Source organism: Mus musculus, chromosome 16, assembly GCF_000001635.26.
Source record: "Mus musculus strain C57BL/6J chromosome 16, GRCm38.p6 C57BL/6J".
NCBI lineage: Eukaryota > Metazoa > Chordata > Mammalia > Rodentia > Muridae > Mus > Mus musculus.
The window spans coordinates 10,634,684-10,660,310 of NC_000082.6; the positions used below are offsets into that span (position 1 = coordinate 10,634,684).

Consider the following 25,627-nt stretch of genomic DNA (forward strand, 5'->3'; position numbering starts at 1 on the left):
TTCTTACAGTGAATCAGGTGGTGCTGGATTTTGCCCAAGGTGGAGTCCTATGCAGTCATTGTCCTTATCAACCAAATGCAAGACTTTCCTCAAAAACAAGTGGGGCTATCCATATAAACTTAGTGCTAGTACTAGCGGTTGTGCCTCCCCACCCAGGCACGAGCCTCACATGTTTAACATGGTGACTTAATAGCATTTCCCACTTTCCCAACCTCTCTGGAGAAGTAAGTGATGTTAAGCACCTGAAATATTAACCTTGTCTATGTTTTAATTCTATATTATGTATTACCTTCTTTTGTTGTTGTTGTGCTCTAATTATCTGATATGACTGACGAAACGCCAGCTTTCAACAGGAGGAGGCTGCTGAGCAGCACAATTTGATATTTAGCCTTTCATCTGTACATGTGTGCTCACATTCCCATATGTGTTTTAGTTTCTGGAATTTACAAGAACTTGTAATGAAAAGCAGGCGGCCTCCAAAGCCAAGCACAAGCACAGTCTTTGTAATGCTGTGTTTATGGAGTAGAAGAAGCTTCTCCCTACTCCCTTCCTATCTTTGCAGGGAGAAGAGATTTTCTTGGACATGTTTGAAGATGAGTACAGGAGCATGACAGTAAGTACAAAGCCAGAACATACAGAGGCTGGCACATAAGAGCATACAGAGGCTGGCACATACCTTCATGCCCACAAAATTTGCAGAGGGCTCTGTCTCATTTGGGGCTTTCTGGTCAAGTGGCAAAGATTGCTAGTGAGGTAAATGTGATTGCCACCATCACATCAACATCAGGGTATATTCATCCCAAGCCCCTGAAGTGTCTGCCTTTATTGCTTCCTCACCGTGTGCCCTTGGACGGGTTACTACATTCTGAGCCTGGCTGTTTGTCAGCTGTGCAGTGGGGCCCATACCTCTTGAGTTGCCCCAAGCAGATATAAAATACTCAGCAGCAGGCCTCATGCTGTGCCAATGTGAAAAAGTACATATGTCCACTTCTCCCCTCTCTTGCTCCCTGGGGTTTTTTGTTTGTTTTTGTTTGTTTGTTTGTTTTTTAAGACAGGGTTTCTCTGTGTAGCCCTGGCTGTCCTGGAACTCACTCTGTACACCAGGCTGGCCTCAAACTCAGAAATCCACCTGCCTCTGCCTCCCAAGTGCTGGGATTAAAGGCATGTGCCACCACTGCCCAGCAGACATTTTGATTTTTAATCCAAGACAGAATTTATTTTTTAAACAAAGCACTGTGGCTGGGCATAGCCGTGTGCACCTCATCCTAGCTATTTAGGACACTGAGGCAGGAAGATTTAAACCCAGGAAGTCAAAACTAGCCTGGGCAATATGGGGAGTATCTGTCCTGGGGGGAGGGGTGTTATTTGTTTTAATTCAGAAGTACTTATGAATTGTCATTTCATAAAAGGATACAGGAAAATAGAGTGTGGTCACAGTTTTACTCTAGTGATTATGGTTTATCCTGAACAATGTTTAGCATTCTCCAGAAATACGAAAGGGATGGACCCTGGGCCCTGCGACTGACATGAGTCTTCAGCTGGTCCTTAGGAGATGAGCTCTTGCCAGCCGAGGTGGGACAGGCCTCACTTAGTGTTGTTCCACTGCTGCATTAGATGGTGGCATTGTGTCTGTGAGGTGGTCAGAGTCACCTGCATATCATTAAACACAGGGATCCTTTATTGAGAACTGACTGCTTGCGAAGGTGAAGGCATATTGTATATATTGAGTGTGACACGCAACACAGTCTCATCTTAAAGAAAGTAAGATAGTTTATTTTAGAGCCAAATCTAAGTGACCATGTCTGGTACTCAGATTACCCTACACATGTTTTGTTAAGGAACTTGTTTCATGAAGTCACAGAACAAAATAGAATCATAAATCTAGACACTTCAAATCCATCAATAGGAACATGAGGTGACAGGTTATAACAAAAGTGAAGGAGGTCTCTATTGTAGGTCTCAGATGCTGTCTATGACAGTCAGATTACCACATTCCAAAAAGCTTCACCCAACAGTCACAGGATTCGTGCTCAGACAGAGGGGGGCAAGGAACTGCTATCAAGGAAGCTACAGATAGAGGACAGAGTTTGGCTCCAAGCCTGCAATATGCCAGCTCTCTATAACCAAGACTCCCTCACCAATCTGCTTTGTAGAATCGTCAACATTAGAATTGCTCTTTTTCTCTCTTGCTCTCTTCTTGCTCTCTTGCTCTCCCCTTCCCCATTCCCTTCCCTGCCCCTCCCCACGTGCTCATAGCCATGGCTGTCCTCTACTTCTCTTCTCTCTCCCTCTCTCTGCCTCTACTACCCTCTTAACTCCCCTCCCATTCCCTGAATAAACTCTATTCTATACTGAAGAAGAAGAAGGAGAAGAAGAAAGAAGGAAGGGGAGGGGAGGGGAGGGAGAAAGGAAGGAAGGAAGAAGAAGAAAAGCTTTTTTTTTTTCTTTTTTTCTCCCTTGGGAACTGTTGCTATTGTCTTCTTTATCCAGCTGAGGGAAAACAGGAGTCAGAGAGGCTGAGTAGTGTCCCTAAGTCTGTCCAGCCTGCTCGTGTCAGCTGGGCCTCCATGGAGAGTGATCCTCTGTGCTGCTTCTCTAGAGCAATAAGCTCAGGTGCAGTCCCTGCCGTCCCTGCCTCTCCCTGGAGCAGAGGACAGACTAGAGATGACAGCTCTCTATTTTGTTTGTCTCTCAGTCCCCAAGTAGCACTCAATAAATAGATGACAAGTGATCTTTTTCATGGACATAACTCACCAAAGCATGAAGTGATGGGGACATTTATAATGAACATAAGTGTTTAAAGTGTCAGAAAGAGAAGAGCAGACAGCATGGCTAAGTGGCTCCCTGGCTTCCATACCCATCTCCAGGGCTCTGGCAGCCGAGCCCTTACCTCATCTTTGTCACTGCCCCCCTGAAGCATCCATGGATCACTTTCAAGGTCATACCTCCTTTTCACGTGTGGGTTGTGGTGACTGTGCCTCCACCTTACTGACCCACACAGCCCCAGCCATGCCTAGGAGGGCATGGTACTTCCCTCTTCACACCATCAGTCACAGTGGAGCACTGCACAGGTTTTCAACGTCTCCTCTATCTAGTGCGGAGTCCCCTCCCAGAGTGCTCCTCCATGGTGCCCCTTTCAGCTTGGAAATGTTAACTCTACAGGTTGTTTATGATTTGAAAAAGTTGGGGCTCCCAAGCCCCTGAAGTGTTTGCCTTTATTGCTTCCTAACTGTGTGCCCTTGGGCGGGTTACTTTTAATCTGAGTCTGGCTGTTTGTCATCTCTGCAGTGGAGACCTCTGAGTTGAAATACCCAGCAGCTGGCCTCACACAGGACCCATAAGCCAAAAGTGTGTCCTCTCCCTCATCCCACCCCACAGGAAGTGTGTCCCCTCCCCTCATCCCACCCCACAGGAAGTGTGTTCCCTCATCCCACCCTACAGGAAGCTTCCTGGGGTTTGCTTCTTTTACTCCAGTGTTTATGCGTTCTGCTGGACAATGCTTGCCATTCTCCAGAAACACTAAGGCAACACACCTGCAACTACAGTCAGTCCTCAGCTGCCCCTAGAACACTGGCTTCTGAGCTAGCGTGAGTGAGTGCCACTCAAGCTGCTCACACATTCTTTAGTGACTCAGGTTTATTACCAAAGGGATGACAGACCCTGAGACTCACTGTTATCCCCACCCCCATGGAGAGAATGGGAGGAATCCCATGGAGGAGGTCCTGGCACTGTAGGAGCAATGGAACCAATCTGTATTGTAAGAAGGCCCTGCTGTGAAACCAGTGCCAAGAACAGCCTGGAGTGGGAACATGGCTCTGCCACCCTGCTCTGGGATACAGGGATTTTGAAAAAGGGACTCAGGCCTCTGGAAAACAGTGTTAAACATGTCCCACAAAGGAAGGCAGCCAGTCAGCACTAGGCGGTCATGGGGCCCTCTGACTTAAATGAAGGGAAAAGTACACACACACAACTTGGAGAATGAAAAGAGCCTGCCACTCATCTGGCACACGAGAAATATAGGCCCCGTCTAACCCAGAGCTGGCTCATTTGTGGCCCAAGTACAGGAGGGCCTTTGCTGAGGCTTCCTGTGCTGTCTCTCCTAGATAAAGCCCATGAATGTGGAGTATCTCATGATGGATGCTTCCATCCTCCTGCCCCCAACGGGCACTCCACTGACTGGCATTGACTTTGTGAAGCGGCTGCCATGTGGTGATGTGGAGAAGACGAGGCGGGTGAGTAAGTGCTTTCTGGCCTCTCCTAGGCCATAGGGAAAGGGTCTTTAGATCAGTTGAAGCCTACCACCAATAGGTGTCTAGTCACCTGGAAAGAATAGCCTCACGCATGCACCTACTACCATACATGGCTTTCTTTCCAAAGCCTGGTGCCCTTGGAAATTGGAGATTGAGATTCTGTGGCAACTGGCACCTCTGTGGGCTGCTGTCAGACTACCTGCGCCAGGGCAGAGTGCAGCCAAAACCCTGGATGGAGGCCAAGCCAATCTTCTTTGAAGCAAGGGAACCCAGAGCCTAGAACAGCCAGTGTGGGAGGTGGATGTGAGCCCTAGGCACACTGGCAAGCTGTCCGATAGTGAGAGGATGGTGCTGGCTGCGCAGGAGAGCGTGCGTACAGAGCCCTGTTCTTAGAACAGCAGAGGTGATCCCCTTATCAGCACTTTGTTCTGAGGCGGCCGCTCTAGGAAGCAGCCTCGCTCAGGCTCTTCACAGTATTTTATCTCCTGCGTAAGATCTCGGTTTCTTTCTTAGAAAGCAGCACTGCCTTTTCCTGGAAAATCATTCCCTGGAGACATGACTGGGAGTGGATAATTTAGAGGCACTCATGATCGCTCCCAGGCTCACTACATCGTCCTTGGTCTGCTTGTGGCTTGGGGGTCTCACTTTAGGATTTCAGAAAGCAAGTGACATAAAGTTGTGTGTGCCTCAGACAAGAACCTCTGTGACCTCCTCCGCCCTGCTGGCACTTTTAACCATGTGCTCAGGGGCTACAGAGGAAGTGGAGACTTTGTATCTTCAAGCAACACACATTCCCAGCCCCCTGAGCAAACCACAGACTCCTGCAAGTTGTCCTCTGACCTCCATGTGTGCACACAACACAAATACTTTTTTTAAGTGTAAGATCAAAATACCAAAAGTGCCCCTGACTCCTGCCAGCCCATAAGGGACATCCATGTTGAAATCAAAGTCATCACAGTTTGGGGTTCCAAGCAGAACTTGAATTTGAGTTATCCCCACTCAGGTAGGGGCAGTTGGAAGGAGTGGCTGAGAAAGAACATGAGTTCCTTAGTCAGGCCTACAGAGGTTATAGCTGTGTGATCTTGGAAGCATTGTTTAAGTCCCTGAGCCTAAAGTTCCTCCTGTGCCCCCTCAGCTTTTGCCCACAGTAGCTGGCAGGATGGCTGTGAAGTTTCTGGCCGACAGTAAACACTGAAAGTGTGTTGGTGGGAAAGGAGTGCAATGCACCAGTGTCTTAAGATGAGCGAGAGGTTCCACTCAAGGACTCGCTAAGCTTAGTGCAGAGGAGAGCCAGCAGGGGGCGCGGGCAAATGGTAAAGTCTGAACTGAAGTATCAGCTATCTGGGAAGCCACTGCCCAAGGGTCCCTGTGCTAGGGTGTTGTGTTTGGTACTAGGGATGAGGCCAGAGCATGCACATGCCAGCACATGCTCACCCTCCTCTCAGTTTTGATTGAGACAGTGTCTTACTAAGTAGCCCAGATTGGCTTCTACCTCAGCCTCCCAGATATCTGGAATTACAGATTTGTGTCCCCACATTCTGATCCCATGTTCCCTGTGGGCACAGCAGGTTTTTATGTTTGTCACTATTGACCTTGAGGAAATGGGGTGGCTGTGTGTTACACATTAAAGAAAACTCAGTCAGAGCTCAGCATTTTTAAAGGAAGGACATTTTTCTTCCATATTTCAACACTTAGAGACATTTGCTTCTCCTCCCATCTTTGTCTACAAACTCAGCCCCTTATGATGGCACAGGAATTTTTGCCATGGTGTCACCTGCATCTTCCTTTGTTCATTGTATTATGAGGTTTCCTGTTGTAAGCGTGGTTTTCGCAGCTCTGGACAAGCTTCCCAGTTCTTACATGCTACCAGTGACATCACCCCAGCCTACAGGGGAGGGGCTTTCCTCTCTTTCTCTCTCTCTCTTTCTTTCTTTCTTTCTTTCTTTCTTTCTTTCTTTCTTTCTTTCTTTCTTTCTTTCTTTCTTTCTTTTGGAGACAAGGTCTCATGTAACCCAGGCTAGTCTTAAACTCACTATACAGCCACGGTTAACTTTGAATTCCTGATCCTCCTTCCACTACAGCTCAAGGGCGGAGAACATAGCCTGTGCCACCACGCCTGTCTGATGGTTTTCTAAGTGATTTTTTAGGGCTGCATAAAGGTTGTCAGGAGTTCTCTGCCACAGCTCCCATGGGTTTTCCCATTGGTCAGAGTTTAGGGCACCTCCATGTAATTCACTCTTTTCAGCTGAGCCATGAGAGCTACTTCATGAACACAGTGTTTTCTTTCTCTTGAATCATTTCTTTAGGACATGTTCTCAGAAGCAGGATTTCTGGTTCAAAGGGTATGGATTTTTTTTTCATCTCTAACGTCACCACCTAGCTTTCTCTCTGGGCCAGGCCCACATCCAGCTGCTTCAACCCTGTTTTCAGGATGACTTACTTTCACAGCTGTTTCCATAGCCTTGTGGGCTTCTAACCTGAATGACTGTCACCTAAATACAACAGCTTGCAAATATGGCAAGGAAGCTGACAGAAGTGACCTGAGCACTTGGTCCAGGGCCACCTGTGCCATGAAAAACCCTCACTCACCATGTACTCCTCCCCAGAGCTGAGCAGATACTAGGAACTCCTGCTCTCACTCAGCCAGGTGGAGCTGAGATTCATCAGCCTCCAGACCTTCTCTTCCAAAGCCGCTGTATGAGCTGGGTTTCTACATGCTGAATGTGACTGGGGATGGCTTCCAGACTCGGAGAAGCTAAGAAATGGAAGTTTCTTCATATTAGACCTCGGTCAACTGTCTTCCCTTTTGAAATTTGGTCTCCTGGGTTCCAAGATTTGAAACAGTCATCATTTCTTATTACTTTTGGCTATGACATTAAAACTTTGTATCTTGAGCCGGGCGTGGTGGCGCACGCCTTTAATCCCAGCACTCGGGAGGCAGAGGCAGGCGGATTTCTGAGTTCGAGGCCAGCCTGGTCTACAAAGTGAGTTCCAGGACAGCCAGGGCTACACAGAGAAACCCTGTCTCAAAAAACCAAAAAAAAAAAAAAAAAAAAAAAAAGAAAAAGAATATAAAAAAAAAAAAAAAAGAAAACTTTGTATCTTGATTTAGCAAAGAAAAGAAGAGTGCTTGATAAAACCATGGGTCCCAAGCCCTGACTCTTTGGAGGCCAAGGACTGTGATCAGAAGAACAGTCTTTGGAGTCTGGGCTTCCATCTCTCTGCTTGTCAGATGGGAACCACATAGGGTAATTAAGAGGTCCAGCTGGCAGGCAGCTGGGCACAGTGATGCACACCTTTATTCCCAGCACTCAGTGGGGCATGGGGGTGTGCAGAAGCAGTCGAATCTCTATGAGTTTTAGGCCAGCCTGATCTACTGAGTGAGTTCCAGGACAGCCAAGGCTACAGGCTACATAGAGATTCCCTGGAAAGAATGGGGGTGAGGGGAAGCCCTACACAGTGCTCAATGGCCATGAGTGGTGAGAGGGAGCTGTTAGTATCTCTAGGTGGTGGCATGAAGTTGCCATGGGGTGAGACAGCATGCATGCCAGCCCCTCCGGCTGCCCTGTGGGACTCACCTCTTTCTGTTCTTAGACATGGGCTTCTTTTGTATGTGGCTTTCCCTTGAGAGTTGGTATTTTTAAATGGTATTATATATGTTTTATAGTCTATTTTATAGTTTAAATTACTATTTTTATTTGTATTCCTGGAAATATCTTCCATTCAACATTTGCAGAGTAAAAGCAGATGTTTTACCAAAAGGCCTACATTAAGAGCCAAATTCTGAATTCATAGATTCCTTGGAAAGCCTCAGTCTTCCAAGGGATAGGCTGCAGAAAGCAGCGTGTGTTTCTGTTTTCTCATCCCAGCTGTGCCCCCGCTGGGGGTCTTTGCCATCAGAACCCTGAAAGCAATGGACTTAACAACATGAGCAGACTGGGACATGCATGCAGTCGGTTCTTTTCTTTCCTTCTCCTCATCCCTGAAGTTGTAACTGCTTACTTAAGAGCTCTGGCTGTCATATAATCCTGTGACACCTGCTCCCCACTTCACATCTTATTGCTGTCTTCTTTGGACTGGCACAGGGATTGCATTTCCTGGTATACGAGGCTGTGTCAATGTGTGCCTGATATTACAGAGGCTTGGCTCAGCGCCTTAGCAGCTGTATGGGCCAAGCTCACTCTGTCCTATCAGCACCTCTCAGCATTCTTGCTCCTGTAGTCTTAAATTTACAGTATAGAATCCCTGAACCCCAGCACATAGTAGGTGCTTACTAGATAGGAACTCATGATTTTTTTTGTTTGTTTGTTTGTTTTGTTTTGTTTTAATAGAACTACTCCTCTGTTTCTTCCAGTTGGTACAGGCTCTATGAAGTCTAGACTTTAAAATCTTCTAAGGACATTCAGGTTGGGTCCTCCTGCCTCCCCACCATTACTGCAGGGAAGCTGACTTTGCCCTGTAGTCCCTGTTTACTCAGATAAGGCCAGGGCTGGGGAGTACTTTCTAAGTCTCTACACGAGGTCCTCCAAGGCAGAATCAGGGCTTTGTTAGCTAATCAGAGATACTCAGTGCCTGAGCCACTCAGATACAATGACCTTCCAGCCCTTTGAAGTTAAAAATTTGTTCCCTCTTGTTTCTTGAAAGGTCTTTACTAGATAAAGGGTTTCTCCACTTCTTGTAAGCTAGGACTGTCACCATCTTTGCCACAAACTGGAAATTCACCTGTGTGAAGTCACACAGTCATTTGTCCTGATATTCCTTTCTATTGGTAGTAGTATCTATCAAGGACCTGGATTACCACCCCTTATGGCAGGCCTGTGTTGGCTGTGCCCTCTAGCCTTGTCTCAGGACTGCAGCATAACCAGAGAGCTCAGGGTTACTGTGCCTTGTTCACCATAGTGGGATTGGGGGCCAGTGCTGACCTTGCCTCTGGAACTGTATTCCCAACGTCAGAGAGAGACCTGAAGGTACCCTCACCAGTGGCTTGCCTTGTGCTTCTGGGCTTTCTGTTGGTGGCAGTCTTATTTCTCGAGCTTGAGGGCTACTTTTGCACAGATACTCCTAGCAGCTGGTATCTCTGACCTGTTCTCTGCTCTCAGGACATGCCTGGTTGTCACACTGGATGCTGACTTTTTTCATGGGTCAAGGGTGCTTGTGCTGACAAGCTGTGTCTGCCCCTGAGATGAGCTGGGAGAGCCTGAGGGGCTCACAAGGCACTGCTGTCCATTGGCCAAGTATCGACTCACCTGTCTGTCACATTCCTCCTAAAGCCCAGGCCCAAGAGGCGAGAGATGAGAGTTGGACTCTCATTGAGTCTAGCCAGACCTAAAGCCTACATGCATGCTACTGTCCTGTCTTGTGCTCACATTTACTGGATAGGACTGGCACACAAACTGGGGATTACTGTCTCCCAGCCCCACTCAGTTGGAGTGGCAAGGAAGTTGTAGCCCCTCCTGAAGTGCTGACTCAGGCAGCACTCCTCACCTTCCTGGCTATTTGCTGGCTGTGGACTGGGCAAGCTAGCAGTCAGGAGATCAAAGGTCAAAGTCAAAGGTCATGAGTCAAAGGTCATATGAGCCTTGAGGACAGGTCCTGGCAAATGGCAGGTGCCCAGTGAAGTGACCCAGGCTTCAACCTGTTGGGGACAGAAGCAGGCTCTCCCCTGAAATATCATCTTCCTATGACATCTCCAGGCCATGGTGCTTCAAGGCCTGTTCTGTCTCTCTTCCTTTCCATTTAACCTAGAGTCACCATGCAATGCCTTCATGCAGGGCACCTAAAAAACACCTTTAAAACTCCACTCTCCTCTGCTTTCTGCTCTATCCAGGCCATCCGGGTATTCTTCATGCTGCGTTCCCTGTCACTGCAGCTGCGAGGGGAACCTGAGACCCAGTTGCCACTGACTCGGGAGGAGGACCTGATCAAAACAGATGATGTCTTGGATCTGAGTGAGTTGGCCATCCTGTCTCGCACTAGTGGGCCAGGGGATACAGGCTTTGCTCTGTCATTTGACCTGCTGTGCTGTGGGAGTGTGTGCAGCATGCATTCTGCACTGCCGCTGACCCAGGACCGAGCAGAAGGGCAGTGCTGGGCAGCAGAAGGTCCAGTGAGAGTGGGCCGCACTGACATGAGAACAGCACTGGCCTTTCTGGTGTTGTGGATTAAAGAGTTTCTAAGTCCAGTGGAAAAAAGATTCTCTTGATGCCAAAAGGAAGCCTATAAAAAATACATTATCAAAATGAAAAGGCACAACAAACCCAGAAGCACATCACCAGTATTTAGGTAAGAATGAGGGCTTTGCAAATCAGAAAAGCCTGTGCCCAGCCTATAACCTTGAACTATGTATTGACCATTGTCTTAGAGAGTGTTTCTATTGCTGTGATAAAAAAATCATAACCAAAACCAGCTTAGGTTTATTTAGCTTACACTTCCACATCACAGTCTGTCATCAAAAGAAGTCAGGAAGGCAGGAACTGAAACTGTGGAAGAATGCTGTTTATTGTCTTATTTGTTCCTCATGGCTTGCTCAGCCTTTTTTTGGAACAGCCCAGGACCACCCGACACAGCACCACCCACAGTGAGCTTGGCCCTCCCAATTCAGCCATTAATCAAGAGAATACCAATAGGCATAACCACAGGCCCATCTTGCAAGGGCATTTTCTCAATTAAGGTTCCCTTGTCTCAAAAGACTATATAGCCTGTGTCAAGTTGATAAAAAAACAGACAAAACAAATAATGAGGACACCATCATTCATTGCTTCAAAATTCCCTCTGCAATATAAGACAAAATATTTATTTTATTTTATTTTATTTTATTTTATTTTATTTTTGAGACAGGGTAGGCATCTCTGAATATGCCAGGCTGGCCTTGAACTTGAGATTGCTTTGCCTCACTTCCAAAGTGCTGGGATCACAAACATGTGTCTCCATGGCAAGTTAATAACTGGGATTTAAAAGAGACTGTGGTATTTCCAGAGTCCTTCTCATACTTGTATGGCTTTCTCTTCCCTTCATTTACCATGGTACACATACACACTAAAGGACACAGGTTTTCGGTATGTTAGAGCATTCTGGTGCACTAGGAATCTGTTTTTAAAAGATCTATTTTTGCTGTTTTTAATTATGTGTGTATGTGCAGGAAAGAGATGGGGGTTGAGGGTGATGAATGCCAGTGTCCTGGAGCCCAGTGGCATCAGATCCCTGGAGTTACAGCCATGACCACCATATGGGTGCTGGGAACCAGAGCTAGGTCTCTATAAGAGCAGCAAGCCCACTAACTGCCGAGCATTCTCTCCAGCTCCGAGTTAGGGCTCTTTTAAGAAATGGAAAAGCCGCTGGGCAGTGGTGGCGCATGCCTTTAATCCCAGCACTTGGGAGGCAGAGGCAGGTGGATTTCTGAGTTCAAGGCCAACCTGGTCTACAGAGTGAGTTCCAGGACAGCCAGAGCTACTCAGAGAAACCCTGTCTCGGAAAAAAAAAAAAAAGAAAAGAAAAGAAGAGAAGAAAAAAGGAACAGAAAAGCCAAAGCAGCCTGGCAGTAGGAAAAGAAAGGGCTGGCTGGCTAATAATAGTAATGTTATCCTCAGATAAGGCTGAGCCTGGATGTCGCATCCATGAGTGGAAAGCTGCCCTTTGCCATCTCTTGACTCTGCTTCCCTTTTTCCCCATCTAGTAGAAAGATGGCTACCATCAGCCCCAGCTAAGTAGCCCTGACAGAAAGAACTATAAAAATCCAGAGTAGGCTTTCAGTAGCCCGGATTGGACAGTAGATCTTTTCCTCAAACTGTGCAATTGTCAGAGGACGATCAGGAACCTTTGCCAAGGACACAGGGTTAGCTTTGAACCCTAAGTGTGAGGAGGGAGACCCAAGAGAATAACCTCGAAGGAGAGGTGCAGGCAAGGCACACAGGGACTGCTCTGTGTCCAGGTGTTTGAAACCATCCTTCTGAGGCATGATTTATATATAATAAACTCTACCAACCTCGGTCAGTGAGTTCTGACAAAACTTCATCTGTGTAACCAGCTCTCATAACAGTCATTGAGTGCTAGCTTTCAAGCCAGCTCTGCCCTACTTCTTGTCCTCCACCACAGCCTCTGTTTTTCTCTCTATAAAATGGGGATTGTTGCTATGAGGTAGTGGCACACACCTTTAATCCCAGCACAGCAGCACTCTTTTAATCCCACGCAGAGGCAAGCAGATCTCTGTGAGTTCAGGCCACTCTGATCTACAGATTGAGTTCTAAGACAGCCTGGGCTACATAAAGAAACCCCCGCCACCGACCACCCCCAACCCCATCCCCCCCCCAAAAAAAAGTTGTAGTTGCAGGTAGAGGACTCTTAGCATACAAGGCTCCATCCTCCATCCTTACCATTAGAGGAGGAAAAGGCAGAAAGGTGGCCACTCTTGTTTAGTGACTGGGTGAAAGGTGGCATGAAAACCACAGCCACACTCCTAACCTGAGCAGCTAGTAGCTCAGCACACCAGAGAATCCTACCTCCTGCACGGCTCCAGGTTGCCCAGTGTGGGTCCCTCACCGAGGGACCAAGATGCCAAAGAGCCCCTCACTGACTCCTGTTCCTCTGCCGGCATTTCTCGTGTTTGTGCTTTCATCTCTCCTTGTGCTAGAAAAGAAAGAAATTATGACCCTCTTTGCCTGTTTCCTTTGACCCTTCACCCTGAAAAACAGCTGTAGTGATTTCTGTAAGGCTAGAATTGATCGAGTTGGCCAAAGAGAATCAGGACCAGGCTTTCTCTGATTTGATCCATGCAGAGAGGGAGACAGCTCCCTTCAATTTTACATCCGTGAAATGGAATTAAATTTTATGCTGGGAATTCACATTCCTTCTCTCCTTCCCCTAGGAAGGGCCCTGCTGAAATAAAGGTTAAAAGTATTTCACTTATCAATTTTAATTGATTAGTTGCTAGTTGAGATCACTTAACTGAGCCTTATGGTAGTTGGCCATTAAGAAAGTAATGGCTGGCTGGCTTTACCCAGCCTGATTGCAAATTATGTCTTTTGCTAAAGAGCATGATGTTCAGAAAACTTGGAGCAATAGGGATTTTAAAACCTGGTGCTACCATGTTGTTAGCTGCTGCTGCTGCTGTTGGTTTGGTTGGTTGTTTAAAATTATTTTTGGTGATTAAGGTTGAAGATCATCATACTTGAAGTACACAGATTTCTATAAAGCTGACCGTGGAATGGGTGGATGATGCCTGAGTGATTGGAAGCCTCATATCTTTCTGTCTTCATTCCAAGCTCAGAAGCTGATCTAAAAAAGCGAGGTTTGGGATTGGTGCATGATAAGGTCTGGTAGTCTTAAAGAAATTCTGACTTTACACACAGCAGGAAACATGACACAACAAATATTTGTTGACCTCATTGTACTGATAAGAAACACAGCCTTAGACAAGAGTCTGCTGACCAGTAACGGGTCTTTGGTCCTGCATAGCAGAGCTGTGCAGCAAAGGTGTGGTCACCTTCTGGGTCTGCTGTGATTGAAGCCTGTCTTTGTTCTTCTGAAAAGGAGGCTGGCGTACGGCAGAGGTCTTGAGCTGTTTGCTGTGTCTGCTGAATGAAGGAGGGAAAGAAGAGCAGAGGAGGAAAGAGAATTTCATTCAGGGAATAGCATTCTGACTCACTGACCTCTACGCCTCAGCCTGACCATTAGCACTAAGTCTGTGTTGTGTGCCCAAGCCTTTCCTTTTGCAGTGCGTCTGCACCCAGCACACATTAATAGTCATGGCTTTTTCAACAAAGAAGGAATCAACGTATTCTTGTTAGTTGAATGAGTAGCCACTGTTTTGCAAATCCCAAGACTCTAGGGTACAAGTTGCTGTTTGGAGTTAGAGGTGGAACTGTGTTCCTCTGATCTCAGTTTGCCCTACTAATGTCACAGACGGCCTGTGGTAGAGCCAGAAGCCAACTGTGATCTGTGTTTGAGATCCAGCCTAAGTTTTTATTTTCTGTTTATTGATGGATGAGTGTAACTATGAAGGCTATTTGGTTTTGTGATGCTGGGTATTGAACCCTGGGCCTTGCACAACAGAGGCAAATGTTCAATCACTGAGCTATGCCCCCAGCTTTCTGTGAATGTCATAAAGAACTTGCAGAGGGTCCCATCCCGTGCCCCTCCACCCTGCCATGTTTCAACAGTTCCCTCCAACAGCTCTGCTGTTTTCTCTGTTCCGCTTGCAGAGAGCGCTTAAGCCCAGTGAGCATGCCTGACTGGACTGTCTGAGTGCCTGGAGATTCATTTCCAGAAAACATGTCCAGAAGCTCCCGAGCAGGTTATGTGGTTTGATTATAAGTCTGTAAACTGTGAGCTCATTGATTTCTCTTGCAAAGGCAATGACCTTTTTGCAAGTCTATCAGTTCTCGAAAATTCTGTTTGCTTATTTTGCTGATGACATAATCATGTGCTTCATACTGGTAAAAATGAAAAAAATAGCACAAATAGTAAGCAAAAGGCAGAGGGTAGCAATGTCCTGGAAGGTAGCAGCCTGAGCTTTCAGCATTGTAAATACTGGGCAGGAATGAACTCAGCAAAGAGCATTTGCCTAGCATGAAAAGGTTCCCAATTTCATTCTCAAAACTGCAAAAAAATAATTAATTTAATGTACAAAATAACCTTATTAAAATGAGAATGGTTGCTTAGCATATGAGACCATAGATTCAATCCCCGGTACCACAAAACAATGAATGAATGATAGTGAAAGCCAAGTGTAGTGTCATATGATCACAATGACTCAAGAAGCTAAGGCAGTATTGTTAGTTCAAGGTCAGCCCTGGCCCACAACATAAACAATCAAAGTATCACAGAAGATGACTACTAAAAAGAGATTGTTACAGATACTGTTCTTAGATTCTTGCAACTAAAGACACCATCACCAAATATATTGGATTAAAAAATTTTTAAAGTGGGCTGGAGTGATGGCTCATTGGTTAAGAGCTCATACTACTCTTGGACCTAAGTTCCGTTCCCAGGACTCATACCAGCTGCCTCCCAACTGTTTGTAACTCTGGCTCCAGTGGTCATATGCCCCTGACTTTCAGAGTGCATGTGTACTCACATTCACAAAACCCCGTGTGGAGACATAGACCTACACATAGTCAGAACATATTTTTTAAAAATCTTTAAAATGGTCGGGCGGTGGTGGCGCACGCCTTTAGTCTCAGCACTTGGGAGGCAGAGGCAGGCAGATTTCTGAGTTCCAGGACAGCCAGGGATACACAGAGAAACCCTGTCTCGAAAAAATAAAAAAAGCTTTAAAATGTAGCTTTAAATAAAAGATCCCTTTCTGGCAACTGGGTCTTGAAACCTTCATGAGAAGCTCTGGTTGGCTAAGGTGAGTGGGATCAACATTGCGTCTCCTGGGTGTGATGATGGCCTTGTGGTTGTGTGGGAGTGTGTCCTTGTTCGCACTGAGAAAACCCATGTGTTTAGGAGTAAGTGTTGCTCTGGAGTGGCTCAGAAAACAGCAATATATGGTATTGAGAACATGAGGGCAGAGGCAGACACAGCCTAAGTGAGAGCAGAGCACAGCCAGCCAAGCTCCACCTGCCGGGGCAGCAACAGGTGGGCACACATGTGCTTACTGTAAAATAAGAATGTATGAGAGTGGTAAGATGGCAATCTGTCCTTTGAAATTGTACCATTTAATAAACAGTGTATGCTGTATTCAGAAACCGGGACCTCAAATTTAGGAAAGCCTGGGGATGTGTCATAGCTGTGTGATGCTGGGCAAATTAGCTCACACCTATGAACCGTTTCCTCCTCGGTACGTTGAGTTTAACAGTGCCTGCTTCTGGGTTCTGTAGGCTAAAAGAGAGATTTCGTTGGAAATCCTCAGCATGGTATGCAGTGGGCACAAACTTTGAGAATGAACACAGTGAGCATTCATGTCCTAGCTGCATGTTGTGTAGTGAGAATCTGGAATTTTGGTTTCTTTAAAAAACACAGAAATAGTTTAAGAATATGCTTTCATTTTAATCCCAGGTGTAGGGATGTGGGGCTGCTTCGGACTGTCTGCAGCAGCTGACTGTGATTTGCCCTGTGCTCTAGCAGAGGCATGGTTTTGCCAGCTGCAGATGGTTTCTGTGATGGTGTGACATTTGTAATTGAGGGGGATATAATGCCAGAGCCCCAAGACGGGATTGGTGGTTGGTGGTCATTCGGGGGTGGTTGTGGTTTGATAGTAGTCGTGCTCAAAGAAGAAACAAAAGAAAAGAAATTAGATTCCGGAATATCTATTTCTCTCTCCACTCTATCCTTCTTTCTCTCCTAGCTAGTGATGGGGTGAAATGGGGCAGGGAGTGGGAAAAATGGGAAAAATTAACAACCCACAAAGTAGCAAAGACCAGATACAATGCTGAGAACTGAAATAAGTTCTTTGCTCTCTAGAAGAGCCTCTAGAAGGGGTCTGAGAAAGCATGGTGTCATGAGTGTACCTGTCAAAGGCACACACTGGACAATGGCAAAGCCATACAGGCTTGTTAGGTAGATGTTCCAGGAACGAGGGTGCCTGCTGATTTGAACAGAACCACCGAGACCATAGTGGGGAGCCCAGGTCAGTCCCCCAGGCTGCAGCCCTAGAGAAGTCCTTTATTCAGTGTCAGACCAAAGTAATGACATTGCTAGCATGAGACCCAAGAGGAATGTGTACATGGCAGCCAGGGGACTGTGGTTTAGTGGCTCTTATGCCCATCCTCCCTGGCCTACTCCTGCTTGTTAAAGAAAGCACAACCCACTCAGGCTCTCTTTTGGCAAAGCACCCTAATGGGTATCCCTGCCTCTCACCCAGCACAACAGATAGACTTGAATTGTTCCTGAGCCTTCCCCTCCAGTCCCATAATCAGCCTTGCAGCTGGACCCTTTACCTTCCCAACAGGCCTCTGCACCTCTTCCCTACCCAAGTCATGTGACACTGGATGCAAGCTTTCTCTGTGCCTCCCCTGCCTGTGTTGTGACATGTCTAAATCTACCTGACAGTATGCTGTGTGGGGCTGACTGCCCATCTCTGCTCTGCTCCTGACTCAGCATCTAGCCCCACTCCTTAAGCACATCCTGCTTAGTTGGTGTCTCTTGGGGCCATGCACAGCACCTGTCACACAGCAGGCTCTCAGAAAGGCTTGTACAGCACCTGTCACACAGTAGGCTCTCAGGCTTGCAGGATTGTGCCAACTCAGGCTTTAGCAGCAATTTAGATTATGTAGAAGCATGAGAGTGTCATTAACATGACAATGGCATCTCCAAAGGTTGTCTCATTTGGAGCCAATAGATGGCAAGTTACAGACTGACATTTGGTCCTAGCTGTATACAGTATAGAACAGCAGGTTCCTAGCTGACACACATCCCAGTCTAGTGAAATATCTCAAGAATCTTACACCATCCATGATAGTTTCTTTAAAATGTCAATTCTTTCTATTTTAGCAGTTGAGTGGCCCCAAACCAGTTTGCTTTTCTGAATCAATATTTTTCTCTTTCTACTCTCTCTCTCTTTCATTCCTCTTTTAACTACGCTCCATTCTTCCCCCTTTCCTTCATTTTTACCATGCTTTGAAACTGAACCTCTGAACTGGGTAGATCAGGGGAAGGAAAACAGATTTGAATGAAATCTTCCTCTGAGGAAGTGGCGACCCAGGATTAGCGCCATTCCATTCCCCTCTCTATGAATTAGGCTTCTCCTCTTTATACTTGATGAATAATGTTGCTGGCTGCTTTTCAGAAATGAAGTCGAAATATGGAGAAATGAAATTTGTATCTTATAAACTGACTGGAAATGTGATTATAATACAGCTGTCAGTTTTGTTCAAGTGGAAAATTTCTAAGTAAATCCAATTGCAGCATTATTTGGTTCTTTTAAAACAGGGTGATGTAGCTGTTTCCTGCGTATTGATTATTTGATTGGTACCTGTCTGCTGGACCTTTTTTTCTCTCAGTAGCACTCATTGATGTGGTTTAATGTATATTCCTGTAATCTTTCCCTGTTTTATAAACTTACAATCATAATTGAGCTACATTAGAGAGACATGTTCTGCTGAGATCACAAGGTCGCCTAACGACTGTGCCCTCTCTGGTTGGCTTTGGGTTGAAGTGGACCTAGGACAGTTCTGATCGAGACAAAAGCTAGGAGGCTTCAGGCTTTCCAGACAACAGCCTGTGCATGGGAGGAGGCACTGCCTCAGGGAACTGGCTTCAGGATTCTGCTCTACTTTCTCTATAAAATCATTGTTTCTACAGAAGGCACTCTGCAGCTTGAAGCTGTTTTCCAAAACCCTATCTGTCCTGTGCATTTGAACATGAGCCACAACTGGCCTCTCAGGAGGGAAGATGCCCAAAGAAGCATGGTTTCTGAAGCCCTTGGGAGCTGTGTAGGTTCTGGACACTTGCCTGCCATGGCATCCTAAGGCATATCCCATGATCTTTCCACCTCAGGCTCCTGTGGCTCAGCTCCTGTGGAGGCTGTGCAGAGGGTAATATGTTGCCTGTCAGGACTTAGCAGTCCTGACCTGGCCTCATTGAGCCCAGTCCATAGGCATCAGCCAAGACACACTCAGACTTGGCAGGTCAGAAAGCTGGCTTCAGCTCTTTCTAAAACCCATCTCCCCATAATGCCCTTTGGTGGCTCACCTTATTTAGACTAAAATCCCTGAGTAGCCTCACCTCCTCTCTGTCTCTCATCTCCACTCCAGTTCGGCTATTCCGTGATATCCTAGTGTCTGACCCTCCTTACTGCCCACAGCTCCTCCACAATTCCTGGGACTCAGAGCACAGGCCTTGGAGGAGCAGCTCCTTTGCCTCTCCACAGCAGGTATCAGACGCTTCTGTACTCACTGGCTTCCTGGCTTGAAGTCTTAATCTGCACTTGTAGCACACTGCCCTTTATAATGCTGCCTAGACATCCACACTTCTGTGATCTGGCCCTTGAGCCACACACTGCCTTGTGTTACTGACCACTGAAGTCATCCTCCTTGACACCATTTGGCTGACAGGAGAAAGAAACAGTAGGGAGAGCTACCATAGGAAATAGGAATCTATAGGAAACCCTGGTTGCAGGTTAGTGTTGAGTTTCAAGACATCTCTGCCCCTGGCCTGCTCAGTGATGCTCTCTGGGGCTATGCCCACACAGGACTCTAGACCCTGTGGCTCCCTCTGCCCACTCTGTGGCCTACCTCCCCCATCTGGCCCAACAAGAGATGGATCACACAAGGTCTAGTGACTACCCCTTGCCTCAGGAAGGAGGACTGGCTTCTGGTCCTGATATCTCATCGACCACAGAACACCCAAAAATAAATCTCTGGGGATACTGAAACAGCAACACATATCGTGACCTTTAAGTCCAGAGAGTGCTGCCTCCACATGCCTCACCGTCCCCAGCATCTAGCTTGCTGACTGCCCACCCCACCCCACCCCCATCTGCTTTTCGCCTGTCTTCATTCTCCTAGCCCACTGCAGCCCCACTGGGAAGAGTGGATTGGAGGAATCAGACTGCTCCCTCCTCCTATGTTCTTCTTAGAAGCTGGCTTCTATTTAGATTAGGCAAAGTACTTAGAAGTGTTTTCCTCCAGGATCCTAAATACATACCAAGTGTGGGGGCGGCACACTAGGATACCATAAAATAGCTATTAGAATCTCTGTTAAAGAGCAAAGGGCTATACAGAGAAACCCTGTCTCAAAAAACCAAAAAAAAAAAAAAAAAAAAGAGCAAAGAATGGTTGCCCCTCACAAGACTTAAAGACTCCCAGGTGAGGCTCTCTGTTGTCTCAGTCACCAGTGTAACATGTAGCAAACACAGTAGATAGTCACCAAGTTTTCAAGAGAATGTCAAATGTTTCTTGCTCTACTGTTTTTAAGAAGTATCTACAGAACTGGAGCTCAGGTGGTAAGATGTCTAGCGAGCACAAAGATATCCTCTTGCCTCTCCTGAGTGTTCCCATTCAGTGCTCAGGGCCACTTCCAGGAAGAGAAACCCATGCTGCACCCAACAGCTTTCTCTGAGTGTACCCTCAGAACTTGGGACAGGGAGACAGGACGATCACGACATGAAACCATGTCTGAGAATGGAGAGCAAGAGAAATATACAAAATACTGAACTTGGAATACTTCAATGCTTAAATTGTCATTTCTACTTTTATTTGCCTGGAAATAGAAGTGACTTGGTTTCTCACAGTACCCTAGTGTGCAGAGCTGCTGTGGAGCATGGAGTCCACCCCTGACCTGTCAGCTAGGGCAAGGCAGATGGAGGGAGGCTAGCAGTTCTGAGTTAGCCAGAGCTGGGGCCATCAGCTCTAAGTTCAGAGCTCTCTGGAGCCAAGCCTGACATCTGAATGCCTTCTAGAGGATCCCATTGCAGAACCAGGATTGGGAACCATGGTATTAGGTAAAGTGAGGAAGGTTCTAGAACTCGGCACTTAGTCTTCACTACTCTCTGTGAATTCCACTTCCCTCTGGAAGCTCTCCTTTACCCACTTGACAACCAGCCAAATGTCAGCAGAGAAGTGACTCTGGGCATGAAGCAGCAGCTGTGTCTGTCTAGCTCCTGAAACTGGCTTCCATGGTGAGGAAGATACTCTGTCTAACTCCTCATTGTTTGATGGATCTCAATGAGGTTGACAGTCCTAACCACAGGACTGCAGTAGTCCCTGTCCCTAAGTACTCTGCAGAGGAGGGGGCGGGCTTTCGTGGTAGCTGCAGCATGGCTTTCTTTTCCTGGAAGAAGCTCTGAGCACTCAGGAGAGGCAAGAGAAGGCATGCTTCCACTGTCCAGCTGCTCTAATTTGGTGTGGACAGCTAGCCAGTCCTGTAACAGTCAGTCATTCCCTTCTCTCACCCCCGTTGTGACTGCTTGTGTGCACTTGGGTTTGTGTAAAGTAACCACACAGCTTGCCTGTCATGATCAAGCCCACTAACCTCACCAGAAGCCTCAAATGCCCTTTCTGACAGAAAAGAGTTTTAGAGATGGGTTAATCCCTTTTCCCCAAGCTTCCTGCTCAGACCCCTGGTCCCATATGTGAGCCCTTAGCCAATGCTGAACCCAGAGAGCTCTGCAGCCCCCGTACCTGAGTCCTCAGGCAAGCTATGCTTTGCCTTGATAAAAATCACTTGACCTGGTTCCACATGAGGTTCCTTCACAGCCGTCTGCAGCAAGGAAACCCCAGCCTGCCCCTAACCCATCTGCCTCCTGAACCAGTGCCAGTCCTGAAAGCAGCCTGCTCAGTTTCAAACACAGCCATGAAAATGCTCCAGGAGCTAACAGACTCTCCAGGCCAGAGTCCGACAATCAGACCAGGGAGATTCAACAATTGGAAGACCTGAGCTGGCCTCTCCTGGTTCTCACAGCTTGTCCAAATCATTTGCTTATAATTAAGAATTAAAAGTTCCCCTCCCCTCTTTCAGTCTACCACCTAGTTTCTCCTTGGAGACGACCATTTTGTATCCCAGTTAGACAAACCTTTCTTCCCCTCCCTGACAAACCTTCAGGCAAAGCACACACCCACGATTCCCTGGATCTTCATCTTGATACATCCAAGCTAGCTCCTGCATCCATCTTTTTTTCATTGCCAGAGCCAGCCCTTTGCATTTTATAATATGCTTTGCATTTTTCTAAATGCAGCCGGGGTTTTCCAGAGCTGTGCAAAGCCAGGAAATAAAGCATGTCATTTAAATGACTCCTGTTAACCTTTAGCCTTTAGGTGGCTTCTCATAAAACTCACTTCTCTCCCAGCTCTGCTTTGCATTCTCCAGTGCAGGGAGCCTGGTGAAGAGCCTACAGCTTTCTCTGTCTGCTGCTTCCCTTGGCATCTTCCTCCTCTGATCCCCTACACTGTACGCTCACAGAAGTCAGAGGCAGAAATGTGAGCCTCAAGAAGTACACAGCAGGAGATTTTGAGCTAGATTTACATGGCCCTATTGCTGGTATTTCCTGAGGTCTCCCAGTTCCCTGGCTTCAGCTGCTTCCTTTCCTATCATCTTGCTGTCTGAAACAGTAATGGTCACAAAAAGCACATAGTGACATTTTCTTAGGGCCACTGCTAGCAATGTTTCAGACAGTTTAATGCCATGAACCCTCACAAGCTGGCCAAGTAATTCCTGTTATCCTCACCTTTTACAGGTGATTATGCTAAAACAGAGGAGCTCAAGGTTTAATAGTCTGCTCAATCAGCACAGCGCTTGGACTCTGAGCTCTGGACTAGGACACACCCACCCCCATCCCCTGCTCATGCACTGAAGAGCCACTCACTCACCCATCATTGGCTAAGAGTAGCTCAGCCCAACCCTCCTGTAGGCAGCTGGTGGTATCCAGCAAGGATACCACAGACAGGTTTGGATGCTCCAATAAAGATGGGAAATGGTGAATTCAGCTTTTGCCAGGGAAGGGAACAAGAACTGATTAAGAACCTGAATTGTTGAGCCCAGTGTGGGTACTCTATCAAATTTATGCAAAATTGGGTGCTCTGAGGTGCCAAGAACAGTGTGGGCCTCACTAGGCTTAAATCCTACCATGGTTCCTTTTTATGTGAGCTCTAGGAGAGAACCTAACCTCTTTGCTTGCCTACATCCTAGAGTCTATGACTCCTGTCTTCTCTGCCTTCTGCCTTGATCTTCTACTCTTAAGGATTTCTTCTAATTATATTGGACCTACTTTAGCAATCCCAAAAGTTTTTAAGTTAATCACACTTGTGAAGTCCCACTTGAAGATTCCCCATTCTCAAGTTCCAGAAAATAGAACATGGGCATCTTTAGGATTCAACTGGAATATGGAAACTGGCAGCTTTCAAGGCTAAAAAGGATGGCATGGGCTCTCTGTTACATCCTACAACAAAGGAGCCCCTGAGAATGGATGGCAGATAAACAAACAAGTATAGTTAGCTAGGAGATGCTCTGGGGTCATATGACTTTGACTCCAGCTCAACCAGGTCTTTGGCAGATGAATCCTTCCTTACAGGACTGAGACCTTTCCAGCAGGCTCTTGGGTCTCAGAAACAGTAAGAGCCTTTGGTCTAGACTCCTCTGTTTTGAATTTCCAGTTACAAGTTTTCTCTTAGCTCCTTCCCTCCCACCCCTCACCCCCCACTGTACTCTCTGGGAGTCTTTGTCCTTCCTCAGTCTTAGCCACACAGGCCCTCCCCTCACCCCCACCCCCCACCCCGCCTTTTTGTCTGTCTTTGTCACCCTGCCTTGGTCCCCACTGCTCAGATGCTTCCTGTGTCCAGAGCTCTTTCAGGCAGCTCCTCTCACTTTTCCCAAAACCCACTTACCTTTTTGCCCTAAAAGGCTGAAGTCTTAGCTTCATGGCTGTCAGCCCTCCGAGCCCAGACTGCTCAGATCTCCAGCTACAGGGCTGGCCACCACTTTTCTTCTCATGTCCTCAGATCTAGTCCAGCCATCTTGAGCCAGAGCTCAGTGGGACTTTGGAAGCTGAAATGAGGCAGGAAGAATTTTAACCAAAGCTCAAGTTGGGTTTTGAAAGGGGCCTTTATCCAGGAAAGGATTAGAGTTCCAGTCATTCATGGGTCTGTTGCTGACTCAAGTGGTCAGGATTTAAAATGAAATCAAACCTGGCAGGGCATTTTGGTTTTTATTTCTCAAGAAATGAGAACATTGTTGACCATTATAAAGATTCTGATTCAGGCCTTAAGTGTATGTATACAAATGGAAAATTTACCAAGCTTTATAAACATGCCCCTCAATTTTGACAGCTTTTGTTTTGTTTTGTTTTGTTTTGTTTTGTTTTGTTTTAAGATCCATGCTTACTTTAGACACTTAGAAACTGGCCTTTGAGTGAATGTAAGCTTGCAAGCGCAGCTATGTGTGCGCACTTACACGTGCAGAGTCAGTAATTTGCTTAGTAAAAACCCATAGATGGGGCTGGGAAGGGGTTCAGTAGGTAAAGTGCTATGCACCGTGAGGTTCTGAGTTTGAATCCCCAGCACCAATGTAAACAAGCAAGCACAGTGGTGCATGCCTACAGTCCCAGTTCTGGGGAGGGGAGGCAGGATGATGCTCGGGACTTACCATGTGTCTGCATACATACACACAAACCCAGACTCACTTGCTAGTGGTTACTCTACTATGTAGGACCAGGTGGGAACACCTAGAGGGCTGCCCCTTCCCAGGAAACCCAAGTCCAGCAGTTCACTTTTCTTCCTGCTGTGAAGAAAGTATATTTCTCTTGAAAACAAGTGCCAGTCTGCCCTCAACACTAGACCAGAGTGCATTTATGTTTAAAATCTGAGGGTTTGGGAGGGGAGGGGGTAGCAAAAGTATAGCTCAGTGGTAGAGTGTATACTTCACATGCAGAAGTCCTAGCTCAGCCCCTAGTACCAAAACAAACGGGGAAAATACTTGGGAATTAAAAGTAAGACTTGATGAGGCCCAGTCCCAGTGGGTGTGTTGCTGAACTGGGAATGAGGTGTGTGCAAGTGCAGCCAAGGGTTCTGGGGATAGAGGCAAGCAGGCCAGCTTCTGCACCAGCTCCCTATAGCCTCCTCTTCCTGTAGACAGATGGAGGAGCTTTCTCCACAGAGCAGAGTCAGTAGTGACCAGAGCGGCAGTCTCTCCTGTCACAACTACAAAGGTCCAAGTGACATATTTGGTGAATCCATATTCTAGTTTTGCTTTTTGGTTGTATGCAAGATTATATTTAGCACTGCAGATTGTCACAGGTAGAATTGAATCCCCACCTAGTTAGAGAGAAACTCAGGGATACAGCCAAGCTGGAGCTCTTCCTCCAGCAGAACATTTAATTTGGGCTTCCAACCCCAGCCCTGCAATAGCAAGCCCCGTGCTAAAGCCTGTCAGAGGCTCAGCTGGTCAGTGCATGAAGAGGGACAATGAGAGCTGCCCTTTACCTACAGCTCAGCTGAGCCCAGGCTTATCAGACCTTGATCTTATTGCCTCTCATTCCATCCCTGCATTCAGAGCCATTGTCCACTCTGGAGCCTTATTCCTCCCCAACACAAGTAGCCAAATGTCTGCTTAAAATGGGACTAGAGCCCTAGAATAACCTACCTGCCTCAGTCCTTTCTCCTGAGCAGGCCAACCTCTTCTCCCAGAGAGAGAGAGAGAGAGAGAGAGAGAGGGGGGGGGGGGAGGGGGAGGGGGAGAAGGAAGAGAAGGAGGAGAAGGAAGAGAGGGGAGGAGAGGGGAGGAGGAGAGGGAGAGGGAGAGAGAGGGAGAGAGCCAAGGAAGCTGTCAGGGCTGTCTTGTGGAGAGAAGATGGTGGGGGCCAGACACACAAACCCTGCCTCTGTTGGCAGTCACTGCCAACCTCAAGCCTCCCTTGCTGTGAACCCATACTTGTTAGCAAGGTAAAGAAGGCCTAAGCCTGGCCAGGGATCTGTGCATAGCTGACTCCCTGACCTCTCCAAGTCTGT

General features: G+C 47.0%; 1 protein-coding gene and 1 long non-coding RNA gene across 10 annotated transcripts in view; one reads left to right on the forward strand and one right to left on the reverse strand.

The window, feature by feature from the left end:
- Positions 1-25,627, forward strand: part of Clec16a (C-type lectin domain family 16, member A) — a 199,570-nt gene that overhangs the window by 89,375 nt on the left and 84,568 nt on the right. For 7 of the 9 annotated variants that reach the window (XM_006522660.3, XM_006522661.3, XM_006522663.3 and 4 more), the window contains 3 exons: positions 563-613; positions 4,104-4,232; positions 10,078-10,198. In XM_006522660.3, coding sequence (XP_006522723.1) covers positions 563-613; positions 4,104-4,232; positions 10,078-10,198 — 301 coding nt within the window. The remainder of the gene's footprint in view (positions 1-562; positions 614-4,103; positions 4,233-10,077; positions 10,199-25,627) is intronic. The other 2 variants (XM_006522662.3, XM_030249311.1) reach the window with 1 other exon arrangement.
- Positions 12,548-23,685, reverse strand: Gm52264. The gene is made up of 3 exons (XR_003951967.1): positions 23,510-23,685; positions 13,674-13,819; positions 12,548-12,872 (listed from the first exon to the last, which is right to left on the reverse strand). It is a non-coding gene; the product is annotated as a predicted gene, 52264 (long non-coding RNA).